This window comes from Cebus imitator, unplaced genomic scaffold (assembly GCF_001604975.1).
Source record: "Cebus imitator isolate Cc_AM_T3 unplaced genomic scaffold, Cebus_imitator-1.0 Scaffold179, whole genome shotgun sequence".
NCBI lineage: Eukaryota > Metazoa > Chordata > Mammalia > Primates > Cebidae > Cebus > Cebus imitator.
In genome coordinates this window covers 1,379,768-1,392,827 of record NW_016107494.1, presented here as the reverse complement: position 1 = coordinate 1,392,827, position 13,060 = coordinate 1,379,768, and the positions used below count along the sequence as shown (strand labels likewise).

The window sequence follows — 13,060 nt, the reverse complement described above, 5'->3', positions numbered from 1 at the left end:
AGAGGGAAAATGTAAACACTTCTATGATTTTTGGTGGCCAAAGCTGCTCTGCTCACTTCAGAAGCCACAGGAACGAGACACTATGATTTGAGAGCTGGCTAAAGGTAAAAATTTCTAACTAGTCAGTCTTCTCGATCTCTGCCTGTAAAATCAGTTGATACATGTTATTTTATGTAACATATTTTATTTTAAATAACCATGCAGACTTAAGTACTTTTTCCTGAACTGACTTATTATAATTATTAATAATAAACAATATTATTAATTACAGTAATCAATATATTATATACATTTGAACAAGTAATTAGTAAACAATACAAGTGTTTTTTAATTAGAAAAATATATCTTCTAGACCTGGGTGGAACTTTTTTACAATTTGTTCATGTACTAAATATAAATATTAATTTTTGCTAGAATGAGACAGGGTTTAGCATTGATTCTGTTCTTATTTTACATTTCTTTTCCTTTTTTTTTGAGGTGGCATCTCAGTCTGTCACCAGGCTGGAGAGCAGTGGTGCGATCTTGGCCCACTGCGAGCTCCACCTCCCAGGTTCAGTGAAGTATTTCCCTATCCTTCACTGCCGGGTACTGTGCTTTGCAGTCTATACACAGGCTAGGAATTTGGTCCCACAATCTACTGTCTCCATGTGGGAGAGCCAAGAGAGCTGGTGATGTAGCTTGAAAGCCTGAGAGCCAGAGAGCCACTAGTGTAGACTGCACCCCAGGTCTGAGGGTCTGAGAACTGGGAGCACTAACAGAAGGGGAATGTTCCTGTTTTAGCCCAAGCAGTTAGGCAGAGAGTGAATTCCACCTTCCTCCAGCTTTTTGCTCTATTTCAGCCTTCAATGGACAGGATGACACCCATCCACACTGGGGAGGGCCATGTGCATCACTCAACCCATGGATTCAGATTCTAACCTCTTCCAGAAACACCCTCACAGACACAGCAGAAATGATGTCTAATTAGCTACCTGGGCATCCTATGGTCCAGTCGAGTTAACACATAAGATTAATCATCCCGGTACTATTAGTGTTTTTATTTTACAGAAAAATAAATTGAACTAGAGTGAGGTTCAATAATGTTCTCAACATTACAGGTACAGTACAAAGAAAGGAATTACCAAGTCAAGGCTTAGACCACAGGTAAAGGTAAAAGTGCTACCATACAACAGGCTAGGCCATAGAGAGAGCCAATACAGGTCATAGAAGGCCACAGAAACAATGTGCTTGTGTTTTCTCCCTCTTAAACTATAAAATGTGTAAGAATGGAGACTACATCTTGTTTTTAATTGTACCCATGATACTTAATATATATTTTTGATAAGTTTTCATTTAAGTTTGTTGTAGTTGACAGCGTTCCTTGATCAAGAGACTAAAGCCCTGGAGCTGAAATGACAAACAGGTGTCATTCACACATTTGTGTGCCAGCACTAATATATGGTTAGCAACAGTCTGGACCACTGTCTGGCAGGATTTGGAGGCTTCTTTTAGGTAGGGAGATAAAAGGTCACCCACTGACTAAAAGCATTCACCATGAGCTTGGGATCAAATCACATATTTGTCAACCTAGACAAAAAGTGACAGTCCCAAAGCTAGGCTCCGGGGCATAGGTTAGAATTAGGTCATTTGTGAAACTTGGCACACCTGGGAGATGCACGTTAGAGCTTTAATTCCCTCCAGGTAACTGTTTGTGGATTAAATCCAAAACATTTATGCTGTAACATTTTATTAAGATGAGAAATTGAATCACACTGTTGAAGGACCTGCAATGGGTTAATACTGTCTCCTCAGCTGAACAGGAGAAATGCTTGCTGGCAAGAATTCGTACAACTGTGCTCCCAAACACAGGCTTAAACTAAGCTATGGGTGGCATAATGGAGGAAACAACAGATTAAGTCATGAGTTTAGACCAACTCACATACTCACAGCCCTGATTCACTTACAGCCCTGATATGGTATGAACCCAGGACAACTCACTCATGATCAAGCCAGGTTCAAGCCAGCAGGGCTTTGGTCTTGGTTCTGCTGAAAGCCAATCACTGAGATGCCAAGTATTGCCAAGGAAGAAGGCTTTAATCAGGTGCTGCAGCCAAGAAGAGGGGAGCTGGGTCTCAAATCCATCTCCCTGACTGACTAATACCAGGAGTTTATTTAGCAGGCAAGAAATGTAACAATGTGTAAGAAAACAGGAACTTGGGAGGGGCAAAGAAGCAGTCATGGTGAATAAGGGTTCAGCATCTGGTGCAATGATTTGGTTTCAATTCTTTGATACTTTTTGTGAGAGGCCTTTTCCTGAGGAAGGAACTCAGATAAATATAAGTTTCAAGCTTTTTAAGACCAAAAGGACCAATTTCTATGTTTATCAAAAACAACATCTATGGAGCAATGGGTTGGTTTCAAACCAAAAGCATTCCAGGACCTGGTGAAGATTCTTGGACTACCACATCTTAAAATTACCTTTGCATTTTGCTTCTGCTCCATTTCAGTTTCTATGAGGGTCCTTGACTTGAGTTTTTTTAATTTTTTATTTTTTCTGTTTCAGGGTTAGAATTTGCTATTTAGATGTGCTAACAGATGTCCTGGAAATTATTCTGTGTTGGAACTTAGCATCCCGTGTTATGACTACCTTCACTTTTACTTGGTTGTTGCTATGGACTGAATTGTGCCCTCCCCCAAATTTATGTGTTAAAACTTTAACCCCCAATGTGATGGCATTTGGAGATGGGGTCTTTAGGAGGTAATTACGTTTAGATGATGTCAGGAGGATGTGTCTTACTCTGTTTTGGCTGCTGCAGCAAATTATCCTAAACTAGGTGGCTTATAAACAGCAGATATTTATTCCTCACCGTTCTAAAGACTGGAAGTCTGAGATCACAGTGCCAGCATGCTTGGGTTCCGGGGAGGGCCCTCTTCTGTGTTGCAGACTGCCAGCTTCTTACTGTAATCTCTCATGGCAGAGAGCAGAATGACTCAAGTTATCTCAGGGCTCTTACGGGCACTAATCCCATTCTGATCCTCATCTATTCTTAGCTCCCAAATGCCCATCTCCTAATACTATCATATGGGGAGGTAGGATTTCAGCATATGAATGTTGGGGTATGCAAACATTCAGTTCATAAAGTTTTACCTCTGACTTCCAAAATTCATGTCCATCTAACATGTTAGATGGAAAAGACAACACACCAAAAGAGAAAGATAGATTTATAAATGTTGTATCAGATAGGGGTAATTCATTCAGAACGTATAAAGACCTTGTAACTCAAAAAAACCCAATTTAAAAATAAGCAAAGGACATAAATAGACATATCTCAAAAAAAAAACTGTACAAAAGGCCAATAAGCACTTGAAAAGATGTTTAATATGATTAGTCATTAGGGAAATGTGAAATCAAAATCATGGTGGAAAGCCACTGCATACCCAGTGGGATGGCTATAATCACACAAAAAGAGCAAGTGTTTGTGGGGATGTGGAGAAATCGCTCATATATTGCTGGTAGGAAAACAGTTTGACAGTTCCTCAAATGATCACATGACCCACCATTCAACTTTTAGGTATATATCCAATAAAATGGAAGACATATGTCTTTACAAAATTTTGTACATGAACGTTTATAGTAACAATATTCATAATAGCCAAAAGTGGAAGCAGCTCAGTTGTCCATCAGCCGATGAAGTGGCAAACAAAATGCACCACATACATGTTATGAGATATTCATACAGCCATAAAATAGAATGTAGCACTGATATATGCTACAACTTTTATGGACCTTGAAGCATTGTGGTGAATGAATGAAAAAGCCAGATACAAAAGGCCACATAGTGTATGATTTCATTTACATGAAAAGTCTATCACAGTCAAATCCATAGAGACATAAAGCAGGCTAGTGGTTTCCAGGGCTGGGGGATTAGAAGAGGAATAGGGACTACTTCGTGCTTATATGTGATGAAAACGCTCTAGCATGAGATAGTAGTGACAGCTGTACCACATTGTGAGTGTGTTAAAAACCGCTGCATTTGCACTTTAAAACGGCTAAAATAGTGAATTTTGTGTTATATGAAGAAAATTAATCTTGATAAAAAATAAATAATTTAAAAGGAGAGAGATTGTAATGGGCCATAAGTTAAAATAGTTATATTGATCTTTATGTATATTTTTATATATACCTCACTTTTTCTCAATACTATGCCAAAAAATCTCAATATTTTCCATTTAATTTAATTTAATTTTAATTTAGGAAAATCAAAGAACTTCATAATATTGCAGTTATAAAGAGGCTGAAAATAAATTGTTACCACTCGATATTATTTAATCATTTAATTATTAATTATTTAAAGTTAAGAGGGAGAAGAGAATACACATACAAAACCACAGGGAGAGTGATTTTAAAACTGTCTTTCATTTGCATTTCCTCTAATGATCGGTGATGTTAACCACGATGAGGTACCAACTCACGCCAGTCAGGATGGCTATTATTAAAAGTCAAAAAATAACATGCTGGTGAGGATGTGGAGAAAAAGGAATGTTTACACACTGTTGGTGGAAGTGTAAATTGATTCAGCCCTTATGGAAGACTGTGTGGCAATTCCTCAAAGACCCAAAGAAATACCATTCGACTCAGCAATTCCATTCCTGGGTATATATGCAAAGAAATGTAAATAATTGTATTATAAAGACACATGCATGTATATGTTCATTGCAGCACTATGCACTACAGAAAAAAACATGGAATCTACCTAAATTCCCATCAATAGTAGACTGGATAAAGAAAGTGTTGTACATATACACCATGGAACACTGTGCAGTCCTAAAAAAATGAGATCATTTCCTTTCGGGGCCATGGATGGAGTGGGAGGCTATTATCCTTAGCAAACTAATGCAGGAACAGAAAGCCAAATATCACATGTTCTCATTTATAAGCGGGAGCTAAATGATGGGAACACGTGGACACATAGAGGGAAACAACGCACACTGGGGCCTACTTGAGGGTGGAGGATGGGAGGAGGGAGAGGATCAAGAAAAATAACTAATGGGTACTGGCCATAATACTTGGAAGTTGAAATAATCTGTACATAAACAACTATGACACAATTTACCTATGTAACAAACCTATATGAGTACCCCTGAACTTAAAATAAAAGTTAAAAATAAAAACTTTGTGTGGATAAATTCTAAGTGATACAAATTATATTTTACCTATTATCTCAAACAGCATTAATGCAATATACATTTTAATTTGTTCATACTATTTTAGTCAATATAATAGATCTTGGCATTAAAAATCCCATTATGTGTAGGTTTTCCTTCATCTCATTAAATTAATTGTCTTAGTCCCCAAGGCTTATCATTTGTGTTTTGACCATCTTTTGAGTCTGGACAATTTGCTATGAATAATTTTACTGTAGCTCAACTCTTGTTCATACAACATATAAGTATTGTCCTCACTGCCAATTTTCAGAGATGCATATGTAATTTAGTTTCATTTTGTTTTCTACATTTCTCTGTAGTACTATGCCCATCAGAATGGCTCAAATACCAAGGAAAGTGTTACTGGTTCTCTAATGAGATGAAAAGTTGGAGTGACAGTTATGTGTATTGTTTGGAAAGAAAATCTCATCTGCTAATCATACAGGACCAACTTGAAATGGTAACTTGTCTAGCATCAGGGTTATGGCATTAGTCTTTTTGCAGTTAAAAATAACTTTCCTCAAATATCTTTCCATCTTTGCATTAAATCGTCATTTACCTTGATTATCGAGTTTTGAGCACCCTCTTAAAATCGGGCATGCCTCACTTCTCATGCTAGATATTGCTTAAATTCATATATTCAATTTGCAATTGTGTGTGTGTGTGTAACATATATATGATATAATGTGTGTATAAGTAAGGTATGAATTGATTTGCATAAAAATCGCCATGCAGAGTGCTTTTCTTTTTTTTTTGCAGTGAAATTTAAAATCTTCAGTGCCTCTGAATTGCTAAAATATTCTGCTCATTTAGTCCCTCATTGTCCACATTTCAGGCTTTTATACAGAAAAACCTAAGGCAATCAAACCACGTATGGATTGGGCTTAACTTTACCTCTTTGAAAATGACGTGGACTTGGGTGGATGGTTCTCCAGTAGATCCAGAGATGTCTTTCATAAAAGGCAATCTGATTTATTGTCTATTGTAGAATATGTCTCCAGAATGCACCTCTAGGTCCACCAAATTCAACTCTGAAATAGTTACTGCTACTGCAGAACTCGAAAGAATGAAAATTAGTTTAGTATTTATGGGAGTAATGATGAATATTTTGATTTGGTTCTTAAAGAAAAAGGATTTGAAAACAATAATGGCGATTTATGATTTTAAAATTTCTTACACTTTATATAGAAAAGTAGATTGTTGCAGTCTCTCTCTTTTTTTTTAGATGGAGTCTTGTACTGTCACCCAGGCTGGAGTGCAGTGGCATGATCTCAGCTCACTGCAACCTCTGCCTCCAGGGTTCAAGCAATTCTCTGCCTCATTCTCCCAAGTAGCTGGGATTACAGGCACCCACCACTATGCCTAGCTAATTTTGTTGTATTTTTAGTAAAGACATGGTTTTACCATCTTGACCAGGCTGGCCTTGAACTCCTGACCTTGTGATCCACCCACCTCGGCCTCCCAAAGTGTTGGGATTACAGGCATGAGCCACTGTACCCAGCCATAGTCTCCTATTTTTAAAGTTCCTAATGTTATCTTTAGCCATCTTCAGTAATAAAATAAAACCAATGTGCAATTTTTGTATTATGTAATTATCATAATGTTAAAATACAAACAATAAATACAACATAGAACAAGATTATCCAAAAGTCTCTGAACAGATGTATGGAGTTATTGATTTTTAAAGTTCCATCAACATTTGTGTGTGCTTTATTTTATAATAAAATATTTAATTGAAAATATAAATAGTAAAACAGGCAAATTCAAAATCCTATTCCTACATTAGTAGGCAAGATAATGGTTCCCAAATGTCCACATTCTAATCCGAAAATGTTGTGAATGTGTTATTTTATACGGCAAAAGAGACTTTTCAGGTATGATTAAATGGAGACTCTTGAGATAGGGATATTTTGCTGGATTATCCGTGTGGTCCCAATTAAATCACAAGGGTCCCTAGAAGAGGGAGGAAGTAGAATTAGAGTCAGATTGGGAGATATGAAGTGAAACACAGAGATTCACATGATGTGAAAGCACCTCTGTGAGCCAAGGCACGCAGGTGGCCTCCAATTCCTCCCTAGTGCACCCAGAAGGTGACTGCAGATACTTTGATTTTAGCCCTGTAGGGCAATCTTGGACTTCTGATATTCATAAGTGTAAGATAATAAATTAGACTTGTTTTAGGCCACTAAGTTTGTAGTAATTTGTCATAGTAGTGATAGAAAAAGAATACATTATCGTAATCGACTTAATGGTGCTATTGTGTTATTTTTCCCTTATTTCTATTTCATCATTAAATATCACATATTTTCTATCTGAGTGCACTAAGTCACATAACAAGTAAATAAAAACATTATTTGAAATGAAGTATAAAATTATGGATGTGTGTCATCTGAGAGCAGAGTTGTGTCACTGAACATCACGAAGTTGACAAACTTGCTTTTGTCCTCATGCCAAATCCATTCATCATTGCCTTTAGGGTTGAGTTTTAACTCTCGATCATGCCTAGAAATTTTTGTCCATAATGTTTTCAATACAAAATTTAAATCTAAACTTGGACAAAGTGTATTTTCTAATGTGAAAATTCAGTACTTGTCCTTATCAATTTGGAAGCTTTGAAGATCATGCACACCTTTTCCAAGGTTCTTTCTTGAACTTTTTCCACAGGCCAAACAAATTTATCACAGAATATATCATTAACACTACATTATTTTATAGATAACTTTGTTAACTTTTTTTTTTTTTTTTTTTTTTTTTTTTTTTTTTTTTTTTTTTTTTTGGAGGCGGAGTTTCGCTCTTGTTACCCAGGCTGGAGTGCAATGGTGCGATCTCGGCTCACCGCAACCTCCGCCTCCCGGGTTCAGGCAATTCTCCTGCCTCAGCCTCCTGAGTCGCTGGGATTACAGGCACGCGCCACCATGCCCAGCTAATTTTTTGTAGTTTTAATAGAGACGGGGTTTCACCGTGTTGACCAGGATGGTCTCGATCTCTTGACCTCGTGATCCACCCGCCTCGGCCTCCCAAAGTGCTGGGATTACAGGCTTGAGCCACTGCGCCCGGCCTCTTTGTTAACATTTTTAATTATGTTACATTATAAGTGAATAATGCAATAAATATGCAATTTATTATTTAGGTCATACATAGGTCGATTTGTATATTGAATTATTTACAAACATCAATTCATATAACTGCTGTAACAATATCATGAAGTATTATTATCATCCTTATACAATCAGATATAAGAAGGCAAAAGAGGTTGTTAAGTGAGCTGTCCAAATGGAGTTAATCTTATTTTTTAATCTAACTGAACCATGTGGGCCAAGAAAAGTAATACTAGAATGGGAATGTGGAGGGAAATTTATTCTTACTGCTGTTATTTGCAGACTCTCCGGCAACTCTTGACTAACCACAGGTAACAAGGCTAAGTTACAGAGTTATTGTAAGTGTTAGTGAATCCAAGTATGTAAATATGCTTTAAAATTTTGAATTACGTTTTTATTTAAAAGAGGATATTAGTGGAAGACACAAATGGATGTCTTCAGCAACAATGATTAACAAAGCATTTATTCTCTCTTCTCCAGATTCTTCATAAAGGGACCAGCTAAGGAAAACCGCTGTGCTGCCATTAGGGCAAGCAACATTTACTCTGAAACCTGCAGCAGTGTTTTCAAATGGATTTGCCAGTATTAGAGTTTGACAAAATTCATAGTGAAATAATCAATGATCACTATTTTTGGCCTATTAGTTTCTAATATTAGTTTCAAGGTGTAACATTTTAAAATGCAATTAAATGCAAAAATTTCTTCTCCCTTCTCCCTCCATCATTGACATCAGTCTAACCTCAGAGTAACCCTGTTAACACATTAAAATGTACCCTTCAAATTTTTTACATGATAGTATAAACCAATGTGACTTCATGTAATTGTATCCAGGATTTCTATTCATTGTTTATTTTATTCCAAATGTGATCAAATGATGCCTATTTTTCCTGTATCTTGGCTTTTTAAATTCTTAATAATGTCCTAAGCAACATTTCTTATATTTCTAAGGGTTGAACCATAATGTGGATTTATACATTTGTTACCCTTTTATCAAAGAGAATTAACTGTGTTTCCTGGCTGATGCTACTCTGCACTCAGCTACAAAAAACATCCTGAATATATTCTTAAATAGTAGCACCTTTATTTCTATGATATAAACCCTAAAAGTAGAATTTCTAGGTAAAAGTGTTAAATGTGTTGTTTCATATTTTATACAATTTTTATATGTTGCACTTTTATTTTCAAATTTAGAAGCTTTCAAACTTATAAGAAGATATTAGGTGCAGAAAAAGAATATACTGCTTTCCTTGAACCTCTTGAGAATTAGCTGCCAAATCGATGCATTTTATTATTACGTTCCATTTGTTATTGGATCCTTTCTGTGTATTTCCTTCTGAAAAGAGGCCTTCTCCTACGTAACCACAATAACATGAAAATCAGCAAATGGACATTGATATAGAACTATCATCTAACTCCCAGACTTCCTTCAAGGTTTGCTATTTATCAAAATAATGTTTCTTAGAGTAAAAGCATCCCACTCAGAATCAATGTCTGCATTTGGTGACTCTATCTCTTTGGCCTCCTTCAACATAGAAGAGTGCCTGAGCCTTCCTTGACATTCATGACCTTGACGCTTTTGAATATTGCACACTGGTTATTTCGTAAAATGTTCTTCAGCTGAAATTTTCTGATTGTTTCTCATGGTGAGATTCAAGTTGTATCTTCTTGGCAGAAATGGCACAGAAGTGATGCAGTGAAGCTTTGTTCCGTCTGCATCCTTTCAGGTGGCACACAGCTTTATTTGTTCCATTAATGATTACATTTATTTCATTCACATGATTGATATCATTTCTGTTTGAATTCACTGTAAAGCTATTATTTTCTCATTATAATTTATTCACATTTGGGGGCGTGAGTGAGATGGCCTTAATATTCCCTTCAGCTTGGGGCTAAATTCTTTTTTTTTTTTTTTTTTGAGACAGGGTTTCACTCCGTCACCCAGGCTGGAGTGCAATGGTATGATCTCAAGCACACTGCAACCTCTGCATCCCGGGCTCAAATGATCCTCCTGCCTCATCTTCTCAAGTAGCTGGAACTGCAGGCATACGCTAGCATGCTTGGCTAATTTTTGTATTTTTTGTAGAGACAGGGTTTCACCATGTTGCCCAAACTGGTCTTGAACTCCTGGACTCCAGCGATCTGGACACCTCGGCCTCCCAAAGTGCTGGGATTACAAGCATAAGCCACTGAGCCTGGCCTTGAGGTTAATTTCTAAACAGATTTCTTCTCAACTATAGGTCCCTAGTCTCCCTTTTCTTAGAGCATTTACTTTAGCAAACTTATAATAATTGTAAATTTTTACTCTACCCCTTTGACATATCAAACTCTATCAGATTTCATAACCCGGGAATATCTTTCTAAAGGACCTGGGAGCCATCCTTTTGAAATGTAATTCCCAAGGATGATAGAGCCCCTATTTTCCACTCTCTGTGGGAGGGTAGGAATCTAACTTCAATGGGACACCTTGCTTCACTTTATAAAACTACCACCTGTCACAGGATTTGTCAATGTCAAATAAAATATAGAGATGAATCTCTAGGTTTAAAATGTTTTGATTAGAAAGTAAGAATTGTAAATTGGGGCACATATAGCAACTGATAGTCTTAAGTATATCCAAAGAACAAAGAGAAGGGTGGAGGATTTACTAAAAGGAGAAATGTTATTTATTGCTTTGAAAGAAAGCATGTTGGCCCTAGTAAAATTTTGGGGAGCTGGCAAATTCTGATTGGTGAATGACAGTAGTAGGTGAAAGTAGTCTTAGAATCACAATAGGTTATTTTAGTAGCTATTGGAAAAACTGGTTTTAGGCTACACCAGGCAGTTTTAGCAGCCAGGCTTATAGAAAATTAAATTTTGGGAGCAATGATATGTACCTTAAGTGCTTCCCGCGCCCCCCCCCCCGCCCGCCGCCCCGGCCTGCCTACTCTGCTTTGATTGAGTAGGACAAAATGACCTAATTTATACGATCAACTTTTACAACTTTCTCTTTTATTCAAGATCTCTTTCTGAACGCATTCTTAGTCAACCATTTTGAAGTTAGGCTTAATTACCTCTGGTGCCAGGATAGACCTGTCTTGGTTGTCTCTGTCTCACGTGAGAGGAAGGTATGAAAGTCTATGTCAGGGATCTGGCCCATGTTTGCTCAACAGAAAGACCAAAATAAAAAAAAAGTTTGTTTGGAGTCTAGCATCTAGTTTTATGAGTATTTTAACACTTTGTCATCAGCAATCATCTCAAAGCATTGGGCCAATGTTTCGTTGGGGCAGATGGCTTCATAATGATTTAATATGAAATTAAGAATAAAGCTTAAAAAATCATAATATAACAGTAATTAACAACAATATAACAAGTTTAGTTTTTATAATGCTTTCAAATTAAAACTAGACAAATCCAAAGATCTAGGACCTGTCTGTAGTCACTGGGTAGCATTTTGTGACTGGATTGAATTAAACCAGAGAATGTCACCTTTGTAAGAGAGACTACTAATACAATTTGAAGAAAAAGTTGTGTTAGGAATGTTGTCAAAGCTATTCACTAGATTTACTAAAAGAATTTCTTAGGTCAGGTTTCGTCAACTTATCTAAAACAGTTACGAATTGTAAATTTTAATTACTATGTTATCTTGCCAAATGAAAAACCTTAAGGAGGAAAACGTGTACTGTTTTGTTCCTCCTGGTGTGGAGTTTTGCTCCAATATCTTGGGAAAAGCTGATGACAGCATGAAAAAAATCAACTTTTCATCCCGGTTTACAGTTTGAATGTCTCTGATTACGGCATCCGGTGGTTTGGTAAACTTTTTGTGTGATCCATACATTAGGCACAAGATGTGTTTTTAAAATTTATCTAGTTTCAGCTTATTGGGCTTTAGGAACGGAGAAGTTCTCATTTTTGTACTTTGATGCAAAAAAGTTGGCTTAGAGGAATGTAGAATAATTTATGGCTTTGTCTAGTCTAGAGATGGATAACACGAACTCAGAAACAATGTACAGAGTTATGATCTAACAACAGATGTATTATGGTTTTTTCTAGAAATGTAACTTCTTTTCTACATTGATTAAACAGTATTATCAGATTTTAAAACCTCTTGAAGCTAGAAAGCCAAACTAAGGCAAACTTTAGATTTTATTTACAGTCTTAAGGTCTTTGGGACTCCTAGGAAGTAACAGTTTTTATATACTCAGTGTAAGGCTGTGAACCTTCAAAGTTAAGCATGATATGGATATTGTTAAATATGACGTTTCAGACAAAGCCTTGGTAATGTAACCTATGTTTTTAACTGTATTCTGCTATTAAGATAGAGCAGAATTTTATTGGACTTATGTAAATAGCTTTACGTAAATAACCATATTGCCATAAGAATACCAACAAATACATTTTAAAGTTTTGAAGGAATCAAGTAAGGAGAAAAAACAGCAAATGCTTTTATCTTTTTAAACAAAAGTATATTTTATCAAATTACTGTAAATTATAGATAGCGTAGGAGAGAAACTTTCTTTATACCTGAAAGACAAAACATTTGAGTAAAAACAACCTTTCACATAAATGACATAAGAACATGATCAGTTCCAATGTTCTATAGTAGAGTAGGGTGACTATAGTTAACAATGATGTACTGTATATTTTAATATATCTAAAGAGAGAATTTGAAATATTCTCGGCCTGGCGTGGTGGCTCAAGCCTGTAATCCCAGCACTTTGGGAGGCTAAGGCGGGTGGATCATGAGGTCAAGAGATCGAGACCATCCTGGTCAACATGGTGAAACCCCGTCTCTACTAAAA

General features: G+C 36.5%; 1 protein-coding gene across 1 annotated transcript; it reads left to right on the top strand.

Moving 5' to 3' along the window:
* The first annotated feature begins 5,125 nt into the window (after nt 1–5,125).
* KLRF1 (killer cell lectin like receptor F1) lies at nt 5,126–10,220 on the top strand. Its single transcript, XM_017545390.2, has 3 exons — nt 5,126–5,644; nt 6,020–6,132; nt 8,763–10,220. Exons 1-3 carry the CDS (start codon nt 5,384–5,386, stop codon nt 8,869–8,871), a joined length of 483 nt encoding a protein of 160 aa, XP_017400879.1. The 5' UTR covers nt 5,126–5,383; the 3' UTR covers nt 8,872–10,220.
* Nucleotides 10,221–13,060: the final 2,840 nt, after the last annotated feature.